A 22,126-nucleotide genomic window follows, 5' to 3' on the forward strand; every position below is an offset into this window, starting at 1 on the left:
AGCTGAGCTAAGGGAAGTTATACTTTATTGCTCTTAGACTCACTTTTAAATATAACTTTGATCCAGTTATCGAATTATTTTGAATACGTTTATTTAATTTTAATTTTCATATATATTCAGATTTTTGAAGTCTTACCAACAGAAACTGACATTGTTTAGATATGGACTAATATAATTTTAGTTTAAATATTTAGTAATAAATAAATATCAAAAGTTGTTGCCCTACCTTTAAATAAACAGCCCTGTCTTGGTTTCACTCTTACCTAACAGGCAGAAGCTATTTTGTCAGTCTAGCTAACTTTGACTCAGACAAACACAACATCTGTTCTGGTATTCCACAGGGCTCAATTCTGGGTCCCTTATTGTTTTCCCTGTATATACTACCGCTGGGAGAACTCATCGCCGATCACGGAGTGAACTTCCATTTCTATGCTGATGATACCCAGCTGTATCTTTCAGTAGCTCCAGACGACCCCTGCGCTCTAGACCCATTGTTGACCTGTCTGTCCAGTATAAAATGCTGGATGAGTGAGAACTTTCTTAAGCTAAATGAGGATAAAACAGAAGTTCTCATAATTGGCTCCAGTGAGCAGAGAGAATCAATAACAAGTAGACTTGGTAACCTGGCTGTAGAAAGTAACACCACAGTAAAGAACCTGGGGGTGATTATCGATTCTGAATTGAATTTCAATACACACATTAATCATGTCACCAAGATTGCTTTCTTTCATCTTAGAAATATTGCACGAATTAGAGATTATCTGTCGTTAGACGATGCAAAAACGCTGATCCACGCTTTTGTTTTCTCTCGGCTTGATTACTGCAACGCACTCTACTCTGGCCTGCCAAAGAAAACAACTGACAGATTACAACTTGTTCAAAATGCGGCAGCCAGAATTTTAACTAAAACCAGGATGAGAGAACATATCACTCCAGTTCTAGCTTCACTACACTGGCTCCCGGTTGTTTTTAGGATTGATTTTAAAATTCTTTTAATAGTTTATAAAGCTCTAAATGGTCTGGCACCTTCCTACCTCTCCGACTGCCTAGAGAGATATGTTCCAAACCGGGCCCTCAGGTCTTCAAGTGCTGACCTGCTCGAGGTGCCTACAATGACATATAAAAAATACGGTGAAGCAGCATTCTGCTTTTACGGACCGACAGTGTGGAATAAACTCCCACTACACTTAAGACAGGCAGCCTCTGTCGATAGCTTTAAAGCACAGCTCAAGACCTATTACTTCACTCTTGCTTTTAGCTGATTCTTTGGTTGATTTTTAATTCCTCACTGTATTCCCTATTTTAATGTTGTTTTATGCCTTTGCTTTTGTTTTGTGTGAGTGGAAGAGAAAGTCACGGTAGTTAAAAGACAAGAGTCTGATAACTCCATCCGGAGGATTTAGTGAATTATCCTCTGGGGCACGTCGACACGTGGTGGACCCTCCAGGGCAGATCCTTTTGTCTATGTTTATTCTATATATCTTGTATAACCCCGATATCATTCTCAGGGGTGTACGGTGTGTGGTTTGGATGTGATAAGTTAGCAGATCCCCTGGGCTAGTCCACACGTGGTAAACATGGTGAAAATATATTACTAAGGTGTAATATTACTAAGTGAAAATATATTACTAAGGTGTAATATTGACAATTGTGTGAAGATATATTACTAAGGTACACAAGGTACACATGTAATATTGGCAATTGTGTGTGTTGTAGTTGTGTTGTGGCGAGGGCCACTGCATTTTACTGCATTTTACTGCTTTTATTTTATTTTATTTTATTTTTAGCACGTCGACACGTTGTGGACCCTCCAGGGCAGATCCTTTTGTCTATGTTTATTCTATATATCTTGTATAACCCCGATATCATTCTCAGGGGTGTACGGTGTGTGGTTTGGATGTGATAAGTTAGCAGATCCCCTGGGCTAGTCCACACGTGGTAAACATGGTGAAAATATATTACTAAGGTGTAATATTACTAAGTGAAAATATATTACTAAGGTGTAATATTGACAATTGTGTGAAGATATATTACTAAGGTACACAAGGTACACACGTAATATTGGCAATTGTGTGAAGTGTGGATATTTCTTTAGCTGTGTTGTAGAGGACAGTGGCCACTACATTTAAGTTATATCCATTTGTGTTGTAGTTGTGTAGTGGCGAGGGCCACTGCATTTTACTGCATTTTACTGCTTTTATTTTATTTTATTTTTGTTTGCTTTATTGTTAAATTGGTTCTAACTGTAATTGTATCCTTGCTCTGTAAAGCACTTTGAGCTGCATTTCATGTCATGAAAGGTGCTATACAAATAAAGTTTATTATTATTATTATTATTATTATATTATTAAATTGAGTCCAGGACAGGCCAGGTTAGTTGAGCAGTGAATTTGACTGTTTGTATTTTGGAGAGTTGTCAAAGAATAGTTTCTCTTACTTGTATCATCATCCCTTCCTTGCCTCTTCCTCTGACAGTTCAGGTTGAAGCAGTATTAACAAATTGCATCTTGGCCACGGAGTGGCGCTAAAGGACAATGATAATGCAAACTGGATTCAGGGCCAAATCTGTTGGTCTGTTTTGTACGTTGTCATAGTAACATAAGTTGAAGATCCATTGTATTTGCCTGCTGTGGTAACAAAACTTTCTATGCTACAAGACATTGATGGTTGTATTCAATCAAATATCAGTGATTGATTTTGTCTAGTTTATTATTATTATTATTATTATTATTATTATTATTATTATTACTATTATTTTGTGCTATTATTATGTGCTATTAATAACTGTTCATGTTTAGATATTTTCCAGGTATTTACTCAGTGAATTAGTCTAGGAACATATTCCTGTAATTATATAATGTGTTACAAATTACATGCAGCTATAGCATACAGCAGGGGATCTATTTGACTCTTATCGATCTGTACAGCAAGTCTTCTGTAGAGGGTGCTGGATTGTTGCGTATATTATGTATTGTGTATTGGCTGTATTGACAGCCAGCGATGAATGCCATTGTCTACATGTCATTCTACTGAACCATGGGAAAAACATATCAAGGATTGAATGAAGGTGAGTTTCTCTGATTTACTGCTGCAGAAATGAATATTCATTTTCATGATCCTTAATGATTAATTTGTTTGACTACTCTAGTCTGTGAGATTCCAAGTTATACTACATCTTCAGTACCTACAAAATACCAAGCAGCTGTGATAAGCAATACAGAAAAGAAGGGGTTTTCTTCACAAACCAAGAGATTCTGCTGGCAAGACAGTTTGGTAGGACAATATCAACGAGTCTACTGTATATTTATTGCAGACAGACAGATATGCAACATATGAAGAATAACCCATTTGTATTTGCTTCAGAATGAAAACCCTGGACCAGGCACTTATGGTTCTATTGCCACTGCTGAAGTCATTAGCCCCTCTTTCTCAGTCACAGGCACAGGAAGTTTTGCATCAAAGGTGAAGTTGTGAAGTTCATTATAATCCAACTTTTCAATGGCATGTACTTTGTTAGGTTTCTGGATTGCACTTGAATCGCCAGAAAGTATAACATTGAATGTTAGGATATTATGTGTTTTATTTAAACTTTTTTTTTTTGCTTTCTTTCTTATTTTTTATTGTATCTTTTGCACCATCTTAATGCTCTGTCTGTCTTGATGTCTCAGTGCTTAAATAAAGCAGTTTGAATGTCCTTGTTGAAATGTGCTGTACAAATAAACTTGCCTTGCCTTATGATCAATAATCTGGTCTTTACCACTATAGGCTCTCAGATTCCCCAGTAACCCACAGAGAGGGAGGCCTACCCCCGGGCCCAACGCATACAACCTGCAGTCCTCATTGATCAAGTACAACTTAAGCAGAGGGGCCTCCAGAGCATTCAGATCACCTGTGGCACTGCAAAGAGATGTTCCCAAGGACATAACTCCAGCCCCAAATCAATATGATGTGAATTATGCAAGGACACTCACTGGAATTATTCCAACTAAAATCTTCAGGGTTTCTTCAGGGTTTTTACTCTAAAAAATATTATAAATACATTTGCGTTCGTATAAATCGTATACATTTGGGTCAGTCTTTTTACTCAGTGTTAAATGTATGTAAAATGTCACTGTGCACATGTCACTGTGCACAGTGACATTTTGTTTTGGTTTGTTCTGTTTAAATTGTGTATTATAGTTTTACTCTCCTGGATCTATAGGTACATTTTGCTGGACCTGAAAGAAACCCTATAGCTGCTTCATCTGCTTTTTTGTCTAAAACTAGACGCAGTTATTTTTCCTCCCCTAACACTGTAAAAGTGCCATCACCATGTAAGTATCATTCTTATTTACTCTAAGGGGCTGCATTACATTTACTCTCTTTAAAATATTTTGTTGTTACTTACAATTCAAGGCCACTATGAGGTGAAGGAAACCGTAATCCAGAAATGCCCCAGGGTTGCCATGTCCCCTTTCAAGTCAAAAACCCCAAGGCTCCCTCCTACACAGGACAGCCTTGTGCCAGGCCCAGGAGCCTACAACCCCCACCAGGCCCCTGCACCAGTGAAGAGGACCATCATACCGTGAGTAAACCCATGATATGAAGTCTGTGCACTAAAAAGATCCCATAGCAATGTATTACCATCAGATGTGACATTCGAGCATAAGCTCTTCATTAGACAAACATTACGTTAAGTAACACATTCCTATGATGATATTTTCTATTGTGAGGTCTTAATTGTATTCTTTCCATAGTGTTTTTCTGTGCAACTGCACCTTGTATGTTTTGATATACATGCGTTCACACTATTTTTGTATAACCAACACGAACCAGTAACTGTTACATTTTTGCTGTTTTCACTGGCCTTTAATGTCCATTTTTTTCAACTGTATTTTAAGGAGGAGACACTATCTGACATTATCAGCCCCTCCCCTGATTGTTCCCAAGAGCCCTCTCTTACCTGGCCCAGGGCAGTATGACCTAGTAAACTATGACGGCCCATCCAAGCACCTCATGTCTTCTGCTGTGTTTGTATCACTTACTGGACGGATAACCCAAGAAAAGCAGGGCCAGGGTGGTCCAGGTCCAGGTACTCTTTCAAGCCCCTTTACAAGACAAAATGCTTCGTAAATTACAGTGGCGCTATTTAATTTCTGTTGAGTCTGTTCTGATTGACATGTATAATGATATATTTCAGGGCTGCACATTCAACAGTTTGTAATTGGAAATGATGCCAGTTGCCAATATCAATACAGTCAGTGTAGTCTTACAAGGAGCCAGGTTATCCACTGGTCTGACATCAAGTTAAAGTCTTAGTTCTCTCATTTCTACAGTACCTTTGGGAGAATGATGGTCAAGCTCACAATTATTGATTGGACTGTGCGCCATATACTGCATGTGAATTATTTTGAGTAATACTCCCCATTATTTCAATGATCCCCAATGTACTAATACTTGGTGTGTTACTGTATGTGCTTCTCCCCCGGTTTCTCAGGTTTCTATGAGCCACAGACACCATCAAAGCGGTCCTTCTTGTACAATCATTCCAAGATCTGGATTCCTACATGAGACACTCAAGGCAGCTGTGTGTGGGAGTGCGGCTGAGCGTTTATACACGTGCATAAACCAAGTAACAGTGACAACATCATATCTGTGGGGGTGGATGAATGCCATGGATATACATTTAGACACTTTGCAAGGCTGTTCTGTTTTATTTATATTTGGCAATCCCTTCCTTGCTTGCACATATTTCAGTTTTTTGGAGATATATTGATTTTACAAATACCTGGTTGTATTAATGGGATTATTTATTAGTACTTCTCATGTGTCAACAAGGCGATTCACTAGCTGCTGTACAGATTTCATTTTTATGTCAAGATTCTGCGAAAATGTGATTCTCTCCTCATGACATGATGTACTATAACTGCTGCTATAGGCAGGCACCGACAACTGCTGGTCCGGCCAATGATACAACATAATAACAGCTGTGGTTGAGATGATGTGACCATGCCAACTGGTAGGGCAGAGTGGAGGGGTGATGAGGGACACTGTGAATGTCAACAATGTCCCTGACTGGGCGAGAAGTAGAGATGATGTGTAACCCAGAAGACAAATGGACGAACCAATGTCTGCTCAATGACATGGTGGTTTCAACATTTTTAATCGCCATTCTCGGTTGCATTAGATACAAGCCATCGTTTTCTGGCTCCTAATACTAGTTACTTATTCATGATTATATCATATGTATTGTGCTACAGTATATTCTTTAATCTGAGGAGCAGATTTAAACATCGTCATCGTTATGGCCATTTGTGCAACATTTGTATTTACCAGGTGGTGCTTACTGTACATCTGTAAAGAAATAAGATCCTGTTAAATTAAACCAAAGTATCAACTGCTTGCTTGTGAGAAATCAGTTGGAGTTTTTGCTTAGTGCTCACCCGGCGGTCTCTGCTGTGTTGATACCACGGCAACTGCACACATGCTTGTGACTCCCACCACATATTAACAGCTGTAGTTATATTCAGACAGTGACTTCAATAACAGGCTCTCCACAAATCACATCCTGTAAAAATCTAACCATCACGTACCTGGCTTTACATTACAAATGTCTTCCGATCTGCCTTTTGGATAGAGTAGTAAAAAATGTAGAGAGGATCCTTACAAGATAATAGAAAGTAAGCAGCTTTTAAAGTACTGGGATCTGGATGGCACAGAAAGTTCTGCCTGTATATAAATTGGAAGTGCTCAAGGTGATATTATTCTCTGTTGTTTGGCAGTTATAACAGGGTTATGCAGTGTGTACATGTAGTGTCATAGTGGTGATGGTGGAGTGAGGTATCCACATTCCTCTATGAGTTTATGGGAGGCCCCTTTAAGTTATAAACAACTGGAGGTATAGGCAAGTATGAACATGTATTCCCTCAAAGGAAGCGTATTCAGACTGCCCTTTATTGTCAGGATAGGTAGGTGCTCGTGAGATACAAGACAGGAAGAGGGAAGTACACCAGTGTTACCTCTGTACATTTTAGCACAATAGAGTCAAAGTGAAGCCAAAAACATTCAGCAAGGTATTGAAGAAATATCTAACATCAAACATTACTATTTGAAATTCTACTTATATATAGATGTGTGGTTTGATATGAGAAAAGGGGGCCACAGGATGTACGGGGAGAATACAACTGTGCTATTTCTGCTACTGTGGAAATCTTTCTCCCTTTTTAACAGGGACAGTGATGGTACAATCATCAACATCACTATTCTGTGATGTAAATGTGCCAGATAAAAAGGGTAGTTTCCATCTGCTGTCTCTGGGTTGGTTGACTTTAAAAGCTCAACAACCATATCATCATCAACAAGAACAACATAACATTAAAAGCAGATGTAACAGGCATGCAGATCACATGCAAGCATAGAGAACATAATGCAGGCACATGCATAGCACATAAAGCAATGATCGAGTGTTAAAAGTATCAATCTAGACTAAAGCAACATTCACAAAATGAAAAGAAAAAACAAACAACCATGGAAGTGGTGCTGATGAATTGATAATGGTTTGAACCTCTGCATTAATGTAGAAACATGTAGGTCTGCAGTGAACTTTTTGATCTAGCACCATGCAGTGTGACAGTGTGTTGATCTCAGCATCAGTAGCTATCTGGATATCGTCATCAGTGTAAAACAAAGGGTCTATTCATTGATCATTGATCAAGATGACCTCAAGGGACAAGACACAAGGGGATGATCACATTTCCGTGGAAATTGCATGACTTTTAATGTTTTCTTCTTTCTAAAATATCTAGAAGAACTTCACAGAGTAGGCTACCTTCATGTTTGCACTTTTCAGTTTTCACCAATAGTTTCAAGCATTTTTAATACTTAGCCTATTCTAATTGCAAAATAAATGTACATAAACGATTAAGACGCACCATATACTCAGCTGAAATTATGTAAATTAGACTAGAGTAGACTACTCTAATGCACTAACTTTGCAAAGCAAATATCGCTCGACTTTTAGGCTGTAGTCCGTCGTATCGTACGACGAAGTATAAATCTGGGCCTGTAAGTGAGATCAGCTGGTGGCAGACATCTGATAGATTCAACCATGTAACTAAATGTACTGGACAGTTTCAGCTGTCTCCTTAAAAAGGCACGAGGAGAGGATATCAGAAAATACAATGTGCCATGTTGGATGACAAAAGGTTTACGTAGATATATGTCATTTTGATCCAAAAATATTGCGGAGTAAATGATTTCTGCCCTTTCCCTGTTTCCCAACAGATGGTACAGTCCGTGTGAGAGGCAGCGGTTGTCCCGCATGGATCATGTTGTCCCCTCCAGTGTTGCCATGTCCGGTTATTATAAGCTACTTTGGGCTTCTTTTTTCTGTAAAGTTGCTTGTAAATATCGGTAGTTGCGGGTTGCGTTTTTTTTGTGGCTTGTTTCTAAAGTGTAGTTGCTTATTTGGGCTTGCTTCCTAATGTTGTTTAGAGTTTAAACCAGTGGTTCTCAAACATTTTTTAACGTCAAGGACCCCCAAATTAATATGTATTTGTCCGCAGACCCCCATCTGAAAATATGTTATGCCAGGGACCCCCATACACGATTTTTGTTGTTAAAATGTTTCAAAAATATTCAAAAATATTTTCAAATAGCCACTGCATCTGCATATAGGTTTAAACTTTAAAGTGCTCATGTGGCCTCTTCAGTTCTTTTTTGTGGCTTTTTTTTCCTAGACCTGGTTGCTTATTTCTCTCCAAACATCTGGCAACACTGGCTCCCTCCCTGCAGGATTTCTCCCACTGAAGCACAATCTCACTGTTGATTTTTCACTTTAATAGGACCGTCGTATTAAACACCCTCCCGGAATCGGTTTAAAAATATAATCAAGGAACACTGACATCGACCAACTCGAACAGAACATTAGAGATCATTCTGCGACGTGTCAAAGCGGGTCGATCGCTGTATTTCATAGCGGTATTTTGTTACTTTTCAGTTGGATTTTACAAAGGGCGTGTTGGTGGTGATCTGACTGACTGTACCGGGAGTTTGATCTCCTGTACTTCCATACCAGTGAGGAATGACAGCAACTGGGATCGTCTGAATGGAAAAAATGGATTACAAGGACCTTGAGAATAATTTCGAGGAGAAACTGACGTTAACGGAGAAATGTGAGTTGTGTGATTTTTTTTTTATTGATTTTTTTTCCACAACAAAATGATATTTTTTTTGCAGTAATACATCACATAAATGTATATGAATATATAGTAGGCTACATTGCATAAATACATTTACCGGTAGGTTTACCAGCAATCTCAATGTTGATCAGTGCTTTCATGTGGGTCTTTTAATTTTTAAAGCTAGTTCGTATGATATTGATAAAAGGTTCATAGACCGTCACAGGCAGCAGAGTGTGTGTGTGTGTGTGTGTGTGTGTGTGTGTGTGTGTGTGTGTGTGTGTGTGTGGGGGGGGGGGTCAGATTGAATGCAGCCTACTTGCTGGTATAATGCAGTTTTATTTTCATCTCAACATGTCAACATGTACAGCGAGATGAAGCCATCGTTTTCAACGACATGATGAATGTGTCGGTATTTATGTTGCCGAATGTCCCGTGACGGGACATTCGGCACATTCATCCCGTGTGCATGAGAGGTTATTCTCATTATGACACAGTAATAACACATGATTTTCACCCATGTACCATTTGAAATGGGTACCAGACCTGTACCCAAATGTGCTGTCGAAAAACCCTTTGCATGTCGACAGCGCAAAGAGGAGGATGTTACTATTATTGTCTGTCTGTCTGTCTGTCTGTCTGTCCGGATAACCCGCTAATAGGCCTAGAATTTCAGTTCGACAAGAGGTGCAAGATCTGTTATCAGGCTTTCATGTCCCAAGTAGAAAATCTGGTAGTACTATACTGCACCGCCGAGCTAAGGTCTCCATTACCATCAAGGCAGGCAGTCTAGCTGAGAGTGAAATGGCCCACAGCTTTAGGCAGGCAGACGTGGAAAATGAACCTGACACTGGAGATCTAGTGCAGTTAAATGACTCCAGCTCACTATGACCAACCACCAAAACACCAAGTCCACTTGACCCCCACAAAGAAAACACTGTCCTAATTTTAGCTGTTTTAACTGATATTGTAATTACATATGGTTGTCCTGATATGACGTTGGTGTAAAGCCGCATATACTATACACACATGCACCTAATACCAAACATACATATTTACACTGTTGGAAGGAAGGTGACTTCTGTGGCAGGCAGCCCTCCCCCTTCCACTTCATAAGAGACTGGAGAGCAATGATGGAGGAGGCAGAGATACCTGCTGCAGCTTGCAGCAGCTCCTTACAGTGGGACAGTCAAACACCATTTATTTTATAGCCTACTTCCTTATACAACCTTGTCGCTTGTCGAAAACAATTGAGAATAATAACTAATAACAGTTCAAAATCTGTCATTATTGGCACAAAGTCAAAATTTGCCATCCTGCGGATATGTGATTGTGTGTGTGTGTGTGTGTGTGTGTGTGTGTGTGTGTGTGTGTGTGTGTGTGTGTGTGTGTGTGTGTGTGTGTGTGTGTGTGTGTGTGTGTGTGTGTGTGTGTGTGTGTGTGTGTGTGTGTGTGTGTGTGTGTGTGTGTGTGTGTGCGTGCGTGCGTGCGTGCGTGCGTGTGTGTGTCCAGATTGCCTTGTGTTGACAGGGAGAGGGGTGGCAATGTACTGAAGGGACAGAGAGATACCTGTGTCTATGACAGCAGGACAGGTCAGAATTATTGGTCAACATTGAGGGCGCCTTGTAGCTTGAGAATTTGCTCATTATGGAAAATATTAGTTTTTTGCAGGGATTTTATTTGCTTTCACTGCATGCTTTTATCGTCACATTCTAACGTTTTCAGATTTCTGAAATGGTTCACATTAGCCTTGAACTGTCTACAGTAGCTTTTCACCATGAGATGTAATATGAGCGTGTGGAGCATGTTTTGGTTCTGGGCCCGTTTACTGAGGTGGTCTGACTGTCAAGCTCACAGTGTTGATCAGTGTGTCATTATCAGGAGTATTGGACCCTAAAAAAGACAAAGTCCCTAGATAAACAGAAACATTCTTTTGTTCTGACTTATCAGGCAGTCTCATTCTTGTAAAAAAAGACAGGGAGTTTCTACAGACCGATGCACCTCCCATGTCAGAATTGTGAAAGGGTATCTAATCCCATATCATTGTGATTTATTCAAACCCGCGGTTGGCAGACTGTCGGCTTACCCACTAATGCATTTAAACCCCCTGTTGTCTCACCCTTCTCAACCCCACCTCCTTAACCCCACACCCCATCTCTCCTGGTTCCATGGTCCACATACCATGATGGAATCAGTCAACTATACTGACCTGAATCTCTAAAGAGAAGATGCCACTCCTGGGAATATACCACTCCTCCTGGTATAGAACAATTCTGTGATAATAACCCCTCAAAGTCAGAGAACTCATGAGGCATGAGCTCGGCCCTGGGCTCCCTAGGTTGGCAGAGGGAAGGTAGTGCCTAGGATTACATAGACAATTGGCACTGGGTGTAAAAAAAGGGGTTACAAAATCGTGGGATAAACATTTTTAGTAAAAAATTAATAAAAAAATCTGAGAACTCACTTTATTGCCGCACAAATAAATAACAATACCAATTTACAAGACATTGGACAATAACAGAACAACTACAATTTACAAGACAACAACATGCAAATGACAGCAGTGTGCAAATAACTGTCAACTTCAATATCCTTAAATACCATTCCGTTGAGAACAGTTAAGCCATTGTGTGTGTGTGTGTGTGTGTGTGTGTGTGTGTGTGTGTGTGTGTGTGTGTGTGTGTGTGTGTGTGTGTGTGTGTGTGTGTGTGTGTGTGTGTGTGTGTGTGGGGGAGGGGGTTAGTTTATTGAGGAGCTGTATTGCCTCAGGAAAGAAACTTCAGAGAAGATAAAACTTGGGCTACATTGGTCTTATAAGAGCACAGTCATAAGCTTTCTTGTTAATGAGCCAGGCAAGGAACCAAGGCGGCACTCCAAGACATAACATGTTCAAAGCCCCACTGTTTGGGGCTTCACAATAGGAGTGGCACCACCTTTTCTGTGATGCAGTCAGACAGAAACTGTTTGAACTTGTGTTGAGGATTTAGCAGAGAAAGCCTCACAGCTCCGGCTGTATAGCCAACTTCAATTGTCTGTATAATACTATAAGCATTTTAATGGTGTAGGTTTACATAAATGAACTTCCCAGATGTTAATCATGTCAAAACCAAACTTTCCATGGCCTGCAGCTAAATGTATTTTTTTTCACCAGCCTTACTGCCTTGTAGGCAGTGACTTTGTTTGGGGTGAAGTGCTCCTCTGTGGACGTAATAATCATGGGACGTGGTTAGTCATGGACCCCCTTTGGCCCCTGATGTTGTGTTCCTCCTGATCCATAGTAAAGGTGACTAAATGCGCTAAATGAGCTAATATTGTTCCTCTCTCCTTTTGTAAATATTAAACAGAGTTGCGGTGCATGTATTGTAAACACAAATGACATAGAACGTTTTCCCCCAGCCCTATTCTCTGACATAGCATTGCCTGTAATACAGAGTCAGAATTGGAATGGAGAACAAAATGAAGAAACATTTTCCTCCAGTTGGACTGGACTCAAGTTCTCTCAGCTCTGCTGATGCGTCTTCTTTGTAGCCCAGGGGGCTCGTATGTTTATACATGTGGGTGGAGGGAAAACAGACAAGGGGTGAAGGGTGTGGAAGGGATGGACAAGAAAGCGATGCATTCTTTTACAGAGTCCTGAATTGGCCAAAATAATGCATGGTGTCGTTGCCGTGGTGCTAGTCTGCTGCTAGCCTGGGCCGCTGCCTGGAAAAGGGGAATGAGGGAGGCGTCTCTCACTGTACTGCAGTGGTTCTGGAGCAGGCAGAGTGAGCGTCTACAGACAGACGTAGAATGTCTCCTCTGAGCTCCACGTCAGCGAAGCTCCCGGTCCAGATGGTATAACTCACAGCCACGATACTGACCTCTAGCACAGGAAGGAGAGGAAACGCTCCGTCCTGTGGACGGGAGGAGGAGGATGTAAGCGTTCTGATCCGCCTATGGACCGATTAGTCATGTGTATGTTTTTCTGTCGCATCTTCTGAAACACAGAATTTCATGAATGAGTTTCCTTACGCCAATTCTTAAACTTATAGTTTAATCATGGGAATGACTGTTATGTCACATTTCTTGTATTGGTTTCCACTAGAGAAACAACACCTACACCTCACGTGTCTGTCTCCCATGTGTTGGTCCAGCCCACAGGAAGGGAGTGACTAAGGAATTAGATGGCAGAGATAGTTTTCTGTTAAATCGAGAAATATGTGATGTAATGTAAGCTTTAATGGTTTATTACCATGCCATTTTGTTTATTTTGACAGATGCATTTAGTGATGATTCCAAACTTAAAACAAAACAAACTGGATTAGAGATTTGTTTTAGATATTGTCTATACTTTATTGATGCAGAAAGAAATCCATCCATCCATCCATCCATCCATCCATCCATCCATCCATCCATCCATCCATCCATCCATATATCTATCTAAAACAGGCCTCTAATCTTCTATCTAGTCCTATGTTATTACGTGGCTTGCTCAAAGAAACAGCAAAAAAAGGGTTGTAATTTGCATAATTAAGATCGTATGATAAGAAAAAGCAAGGTAATTCATATATAACAGCCCCTGATTAGCTAAGTTAATTTGCTGGTTGGTTGCTCACATTTCACAGCTGACTTTTTAAATGTACTGTACTTTAATGTGGCACAATGGTTGGTGGAGTTAATTTAAGATTAATTGAGTATTCTCACTATTCTGCACTTGAATGTAGCCTGCGCAAACAATCTGAAGGATCAGTTTGGTCGGTCAGAAGCCTGTGGATTGTGTCACCACTATTATGCGAGACACAGCTCTCTCCGTCGTCCATTTTTGCAGCACACAGTTGTTTTCCATCCTCCTTTCCTTCCAAAGTGTGCATATGTTGATCTACGTGTGATGTATGTGTCACTGACAGCAGTGTAGTGGATATAGCCTATACATGTCTGTTACCTGTGTGTGTGCGTGTGCGTGTGTGCGCGCACACACACACACACACACACGCACACGCACACGCACACGCACACGCACACACACACACACACACACACACACACACACACACACACACACACACACACACACACACATACTGTATGCATACGCATATACAGTAAGTCACTCACACCACACCACACCACACCTCCTCAGTCACAGGATCCACAGGCTGTAATATTAGAGCACAAATGATGGCTGGTGCATGCTCACTTCTAGCAGACTGTTTGCTGCAGCCCCAATCCATTTGGGTGAGGAGAGAGATGGGGGTGGAGTGGAGTGGAGTACATATCAGTGCAGTGTGATCCGTTGTTTTGATCTGTAACCACTTCATTAAAAAATGATACCCTAAGTGTATCATTTTTTAAGTGGCTTATACTGTGAAACCTTTCCCTTTTTGTTGTGCAGCAATTAGGCTATATATCATCAGGCGGTTAGGCTAGAGGTTCTGGCTGGTGTTTATCAGCTTTAAAAGACCAATCCCACGTTAATAACATTCCATTGTCTTGAATCCAATACATTAAAGGCAGCCCTATAGGCTAATATGGCTCTGAACCAATGGCGGCTGTGCTATACTGTCACACAGCTGCACCAGTCAATTGATTGCTGCAACAGTCTCTTTAATGACACTGCACTGCTTCCTTCGTCACAGATTGACTGCAGCGTGCCTAGCTATTCTAGCCTTTTGTTGTTGTTGTTTGCTATCTTCTTTTTCCTGTCACAGCAGTGTTCTCTGGATTCTTATCTTCAACAAGGTCACCAGCCTCCTGTCTGTTCTCCAGGAAGACACTGTCTTCCTGACTGTCCTAAAGGCAAGTGTGCAATTCTCAAAGACATTTTTGGGAGGAGCACTCATTTTAGTTTACATCCTGCATATGTGCAAGTTTGACAACACATTTTTAACACTTGAGATTTGATAACAGGCCACGTCTGAGCAGCTGATGGCGTCGCGCATTGACGAGCATAGCGTCCGACTTGCCAAGCGGTAGGTGGATGGAATAGACCATATTCACAGGGTGGCCATATTGGAATTTAACATTGAAAGTGCCGCCACCCGGGGTGGCTACTTTCATTGACTTCATAGAAACATGGCCGCCGTGTGAATATGGTCTATAGGTTCTTACGTGAACCAATGAGCGGTCCCACACGACGCACGTCACCCGCTCCCTCTGCATGCCAATCACCATATGATTGGGGTTCCTTGGGAATAGCATACATATGTTTGAAGAGGTTTGTTCTATTCACCTCCCCCGGTGTTATGCCTAGATGTGTTCCCCGTCAACATGTGTTCTCCTATTCAGTATCCACCACAGTTACAGTATATGCAGAAAACCTTACCCTGACCTTAACCACACTGCCCACACCTATGCTATTGCTAACCCTTAACATATTGAATGCCAATCGCGTAGATCTACGCGAACCTATTTAAAGCCGCAGCGTGCCAATCGCGTAGATCTACGCGAACCGCCGGTTCACGTTGATTTCACCCCAGGTGCACTTTCGGAATTTTTTTTATCCATTTCCGGTTCCGGTTTGACGACCGGAAACAGAATTATTTGGGATCCGGTTTTGCCGATCACGTCGGCCCTCGTTCTAATGACGAAACTGAAACTCAATGTTCTCCTTGTAGTTTTTTCTCCTCGCATATCACTGTTTAACGTAAACCGCTCTAACTACAACCATGGAGCTCCGTTTGACACGTGGTTTTCACTGGTAGATTCAGTGAGATGTCGCCGATGTATACAGACAGTGCACAGCTCAAAGGATTTTAACAAGGTCTATGGCGACGTGAAAAAAACAAAAAAACAACAATAACACGTTGGCACTGGTGAGTACATTATGAGATTAACGTCTGGCATGGAATGTGTAAAGGTAGGGTAAGTGATATTTTTTGGTTAAAACAAAAAGTATTTTGTTAAAAGGTTAAAGCACTATATTCTGATAGTAATCATTGCTATAGAGTGTTTGTTCAGTAACAGGAGTCTCCATGTCTCTCCAGCTCTTTAATAAACAGAAAATACATTTTCCGGTAGGTGTCAAAATCTCAGCCAATCAGGAGAAAGTACCAATTTTTAAGCTTCATTTTTATAGTGTTCCAGTTCCAATTTTGCCTGCTAATTTCTTAGTGTCATCACTTCCAATTTCACTTGTTTAATCTATATCCTGATTGAGTTCTCTATCCTGATTGGATAAAATTGGAAATGAAAGTGAAACTGAAACGAAAATGCCTTTACTGTTTTTATAAAGAGCTGGAGAGTCAAGGATACTCCTAATACTGAACAAACACTCTAAGCAATGAGTACTATCAGAATATAGAGCTATTTAACACTTATTTTAACCAAAGAAAATCACTTACCCTACCTTTAAATTAATCACCTCTAACCTAATGCCTAAACTTAACCAGGCAACACATCTCGACTGGGGCACACATCTCATATAGCCCTGAAACATGACTGTCATACCATGACAGTCATGGTGCCGAGTCCCCCTGGTCTGAAGTTGTGTTCTATTTTTTCACATTGCCATCTCTCACATAAACAAAAACGTTCAGATTTAAAATATAAAGTGCTTACCACCGAGCCACGGATGTTACAAGGCGATGCGGACCGCGATGAGTACCCGTATCTCCCGTATTGTTCAATAAAAAGCATTTTAATCCCATCGCCGGCCATTTTCTTTTTTTGTTTTTTTTTGTTTTGTAATGTATCAGAGTGCAATACACCTCCCAACCATTAGTGTCGCATGGTTGAAAGTATCGGAGACAATTTGAAGAAAATGGTCGGCGATGGGATTAAAATGCTTTTTATTGAACAATACGGGAGATACGGGTACTCATCGCGGTCCGCATCGCCTTGTAACATCCGTGGCTCGGTGGTAAGCACTTTATATTTGAAATCTGAACGTTTATGTTTATGTGAGAGATGGCAATGTGAAAAAATCGAACACAACTTTAGACCAGGGGGACTCGGCACCATGACGCTTGTATACAAGCGTCATGTGAACCATGGCTAACATCTCATACAACCCTGGCTCTGCAGCTAATCGTATGGCAGGCTGATCTTCCCCCGTGTCCGACTGCCTCACCAAACCCGCAGGCATGTTCCAGGGTGATAACATACCGGTATCAGAAATAGCCCAAACAAAAGTTGATTATGGAACAATCCCATTCAACTTTCTGATGATTTCAGTGAATAGGACTCACTCTTTTAGCCATATTTGTGATGTAGCCCTCGACAAAGCCCCATGTTTTCTTTAGCCACAGTATGTTTGTTATCAGCTTGTTCAACACCAGTGGCCACACTGAATGAGATGACAACCCTGGTGCACAATGAAATCAGACCCTCGTTGACATTAAGCATACTCAGTCGCACGTCACCACGCTGCCAGGTCAACATTAGTCAGCTAGTTACAGTTATGCCCTACTTAATGTTTCCAAAACAAGGCTGTGGTGCAGCAGCTGATGTTTGTTTCATCTTGTGCTATGGCCGCTGCACACAGGACATGTCTTTGATTTAACAAAAAGGATTTGATATGCTACCACTTCTTAGTTCTTGCACAAATCTCTTATCTTAGCTTATCTCAGCTTTCGGCCACACGCTAAAGCTGTTTTTGTTATGTAAGACACAGCAGATATCATGGAGCATGAATACCTTGCACACAAAAGAGGGTTTTGCACAGACTTCCACACTATGCTCACTGAAGTTAGAGCTCAGTAGCTAAACAAAGCTGCTGTCCACAAAGCTGGGTTATGCACTGTGGCTGTGTGAGAAATGGATTGTTCAACAGGACCCTCTACCCCCCCCCCCCCAGATGTTCTTTCTGGCCTACTGCGCATATCTGTTCATCTCTGTCTCTGTGTTCCTCTTTTATTGTCCCCCTCTCTCCCCCTCTCTCTCTCTCGCCACCCTCCATGAAGCATGCTGGGTTGAGCTCATGGCTAATGGGCATTGTGCCCTATAATCTAACAAACTGGGCTTGCCATTAGGAAAGTGTGTGAGCTAATGAGAGAGAGAGATAGATAAAGGAGAGAGAGAGAGTTTCACTTTGTTCTCGTCGTCCTGTCTGTTCTTTCTAGTCCCTCTATTCCTATTTGTGGGAACCTTCAACCCACCTATCTCAGTCATGCGCCAAGCTACCGTCACCGCATCTCAGGGAGATGACCTAATGATGAGGTCATTGTTTAGGATGTGAAACACCATGGCTACAGCGCAGTCACAACAAACCCCGCCTAGGCTATTTTCTCCCCGTCTACATGGCAGCTTTATGTTGTAAAAGCTTTTCTCAGATCACGTTTGGCAGATTTAAGTTTCTTTCTTGTTTTTTCATTGTTTGAAAGCATCTCTTTGACTATTTTAGCTTATTTTTGTTTCAACCTTCTAGGATTATACACCAGTGTTTCTTATGGACCCCCAGTTTGATATGCATCAGGCCACAGACCCCCATTTGATTGATTGATTGATTGATTGATTGAATACTTTATTAACAGTTTGCAAAAGGTACATAGGCACAGTTATAGAATAATGCTAAAAAACTACTACTGATCTCTACTACATGAGATCACCAATACTAGGAGCAGTAAAATTATATTTACAGAAAAACAGTGGGGAGTCCTTTCTTTTGGCAAGCTACAGTACAATGTCTACAGACATGTCTAGGTCTAAACAGGTGCTCTTTTATGGCGGTTTTGAAGGAGGGAGACTCACTTTTTGATGACTGATGGTAGGTATGTTTGTGCCGAATCTGGGGGGGGAATGAGATCAGTGGAGCTCCCTCTGGTGTTGTGCCCGTGGGCGTTACTCACTCTTTTGAAGTAGTCAGACAGGTACAGGCATTGTTCCCTTGAGTATCTTGCAGACCAGGCCCATTGCAGCCATTGGTTCTCAAAGTGGGGTCCGGGGACCCCCAGGGGTCCTTGGCGGGGTACCAGGGGGTCCCCCGTTAAATAAGTTAATATAGCGTCACAATCATTTTAACCACTTTAACCATTATTGTATAATTTGGCTATTCAAAAATAGCAGATATACAAGCTCATAGCGCGGCACCGAGTGCTGCGCTATGAGCTTGTAGATCTGCTGTTTTCTTTTAAATCTTGAAAATGTTTGCAAATCTTTGAATGTATATATATTTCTATATTTGTAACTCAAATATTTGCTTCTAGGGGTCCCTGGAACAAAATATTTTGAGATGGGGGGGTCTGTGGCCAAATATATATAATTTTGGGGGTCCTTGACATGAAAAAGTTTGAGAACCACTGCTCTGAGCCATCCCACCCTAGCATTATGAACAGGGGTTAGGTGAGTCCTAGGTGTGAGGTTTAGTTGTAACCTGATGAATTAATTTTAATATCTGGGACCCAATCTGCTCTGTAACATCCTCAGTGTTAGTTTAACTCTGATAGTGTACAAATGGAACAGGCCATCCAATGCCATTTGTACACTGTCGGAGTTACAGACACGTAAGGGTCCATTTGGTTCCTAACTATCAATCCTTTAGCTGGGGGACCCACTGGAACCCCCCCAAGGACCTCTCGGGGTCCTCAGACCACACCTTGAAAACCAATGATATATACATACAACAAAGGAGTAAAATGAGCTAAATGATTCATGGCCCATGTATGATTCATGCTGTGCTCTATTTTCTATGTGACTGGGTAACCCAGTTTATCGTGGCTAAAAGCACATGGACCTGTTCTCATAGGAGTCACGTTCTGTTTCACCTTTTTTTAGATTCCAGACAAGCATAGAACGGGTGCTGTCTTATCTTTAACTCACACATTTGAATCCATGCAATCATTTTAATATGAGGCTACATCTTTATTATTGGTGCTGTGGTGGTGGTTGTACAGCATTTACTGTCAGTAAATTACTAGGTCTTTTATATAATGTATGTCGAGCGCAATCTTTAATCCTGGTGGGTTTTCACAGAAACATTCTTCTTTTTAATTTTCATGTTCGGATAATAATTCTCCAGTTAGAAATGGTGCTCAATAAGTAATGCTCATCTCAAATGTTCCCAGTGGTTCTCGGATCATAGACCCTGCAGTCATTTTCGACACTATTCATAATACGGCTTGGTGATATGGACAAAATCAAATTTATAATAAAAAACAATATTTAAAATATATCGATATCAATATTGTGACGATAACGTATTGTGAGTTGTGACAATATCATATTTAAAAAAATAGCATGTCTACAAGCTCACAAGGCATCACATCGCAACTCGTTGTTAGCTTATAGTTCAGCTATTTTCCTATTTTTGGAAGGATTTTAGAATTATTTTGAAAGTATATAATAGGGCTTATGTGATTTAAACCAGGAAAAGACAACACTTATGCCATATTACACAATATTGCAATCCAAAACCCCGGACGATATCTAGTCTTACATCACAATTATTATTGATATATAATATTGATACTGTATATTGCTCAGCCCTTGTTCATAGCACACATATCTTGTGAGTGCGAATGGCCTGTAATTGAACCACTGCTTTATAATGAGGAACTGTAGTTTACAACGTGCTAGGTAACCAGCACTTCAGTTTGTCTGACAATGATTTGTAGTTGTGTGCTGTTGCTGCTATTCACTTAAAGTCATTCTAAATACAGCTGTTCCTCGTCGTCTTTTACTGGAGCTCCAGAAGGTTCAAAGGGTCGTGCAAAGTTTGTTCCTGGGCCCTAAAATGTCACACAGTTTGAGTCCCATGATGTTTAGGTTGTTAAGACATTTGGATGGGTTCAGAGCAGAAAGGATCGTTGGTGTTGCTTTTTGTTTTTGAGTCATTGACCCAGGTTTTCTCCGTTTTATTGTTGTTTATTTACTTTTATATGGAGCTGTGAGTGAAAGTACTGTGTTTACCAGTAGTTCTCAACCTTTTCAGGCCGCGACCCCCCAAAATAATCATATTTGAACTGGAGACCCCCTACCCTGACAAGCACTTGGAATTGTAGGAGTTGAGGCATTACATTTATAAATATTGTGGTAATAGCCAATCTACAAGCTGTGAGCTTGTAGATCAGCTATTTTCACAATTTGTGCCCCTCTCTTATAATATTTGACAATTTGGCAATTTTTTGACAATTTTTTTGGTATAGTTTGTTGATTACTTTTGGTGCAGTAATTGTCTTTTTTTCATTCAAATTCATTGTCTCCGCAAGGCCGAAAGGCCCTGTCCCTGTCTGTCCGTCCGTCCGTCCGTCCGTCCGTCCGTCCGTCCGTCCGTCCGTCCGTCCGTCCGTCCGTCCGTCCGTCCGTCCGTCCGTCCGTCCGTCCGTCCGTCCGTTCGTCCGTCCTCTATAGTCATTAAACGAAACAGGTTTTTCGATTTTTTTATATTCTGATTGGCTAAGATTGGCTTCCAAAGTTCGCAGGAGTGCTCCGTTTTGAACAAAATGCCTCAAATCATGAACACAGCGTGCGATTTCCGTGAAAGTTTGCACGCACATTCCCACTAAGACGAGGAATAAATGCCTTTTTTTTTAATCAGCCTCATGGTGGTCGATTCGTGCTTTTACCTATAACTGCACCGATCTGTGTACAACTTTGTCCAAACATCACAAACATCACATCACACATTATCTCTATAGCCAAGTGATCAAGACAGATCTGTCAGATCTTTCACATTCCATCCTGTTTGGCGAATTCCGAACATTGCTGGCCCACAATAACCCACCTGACCTGGCAGAGACCTGTTCTCCGAGGAGCACTTCTTTTTGTTTCCTTTCTTTTTTTTAATTCTTTTTAGGTATTAAAAAGGTCTTAAAAGTCCTTAAATTGTCACTTTACTGACATCTGGGGACCCCCCAAAAATCATGTGGGGACCCCCTGGGGGTCCCGACCCACAGGTTGAGAACCACTGGTGTATACCAACAACAATGTTAGACAACTTCTACATTTGATACAGCATCCTTCTCCATCAATACAAACTGGGAGCAGATCTGTAAATTGCCTTCAAATCTAGAAAAAAATATTTATGTTGACCATGGAGGGAGAGATAACACGGA

At 41.0% G+C, this 22,126-nt stretch overlaps 3 protein-coding genes across 6 annotated transcripts in view; 2 read left to right on the forward strand and 1 right to left on the reverse strand.

Moving 5' to 3' along the window:
* The window catches only part of myo1g (myosin IG), a 419,914-nt gene that overhangs the window by 687 nt on the left and 397,101 nt on the right, over positions 1–22,126 (reverse strand). The window lies entirely within an intron of this gene.
* On the forward strand, positions 2,996–5,561 carry stpg1 (sperm-tail PG-rich repeat containing 1). The gene is made up of 8 exons (XM_080442694.1): positions 2,996–3,067; positions 3,149–3,273; positions 3,364–3,462; positions 3,766–3,948; positions 4,180–4,201; positions 4,396–4,564; positions 4,881–5,071; positions 5,477–5,561. Exons 1-8 carry the CDS (start codon positions 3,037–3,039, stop codon positions 5,548–5,550), a joined length of 894 nt encoding a protein of 297 aa, XP_080298820.1. The 5' UTR covers positions 2,996–3,036; the 3' UTR covers positions 5,551–5,561.
* LOC308094765 (uncharacterized protein) overlaps positions 8,795–22,126 on the forward strand; it is a 42,626-nt gene continuing 29,294 nt past the window's right edge. For all 4 annotated transcript variants that reach the window (XM_080441586.1, XM_080441587.1, XM_080441588.1 and 1 more), the window contains exon 1: positions 8,795–9,152. In XM_080441586.1, the coding sequence (XP_080297712.1) occupies positions 9,086–9,152 (67 nt within the window). In that variant the 5' untranslated portion in view covers positions 8,795–9,085. The remainder of the gene's footprint in view (positions 9,153–22,126) is intronic.

Source organism: Gymnoscopelus braueri (assembly GCF_963280865.1).
Source record: "Gymnoscopelus braueri genome assembly, chromosome: 11".
Taxonomy (NCBI): domain Eukaryota; kingdom Metazoa; phylum Chordata; class Actinopteri; order Myctophiformes; family Myctophidae; genus Gymnoscopelus; species Gymnoscopelus braueri.

Bases quoted from the DNA above. Each gene is read 5' to 3' on its own strand.
- stpg1 (XM_080442694.1), top strand. From the start codon at position 3,037: ATGGGAAAAACATATCAAGGATTGAATGAAG. The intron at 3,068-3,148 runs GTGAGTTTCTCT...TGACTACTCTAG, and splicing joins ATATCAAGGATTGAATGAAG to TCTGTGAGATTCCAAGTTAT. The intron at 3,949-4,179 runs GTGAATTATGCA...TGTGTATTATAG, and splicing joins CAGCCCCAAATCAATATGAT to TTTTACTCTCCTGGATCTAT.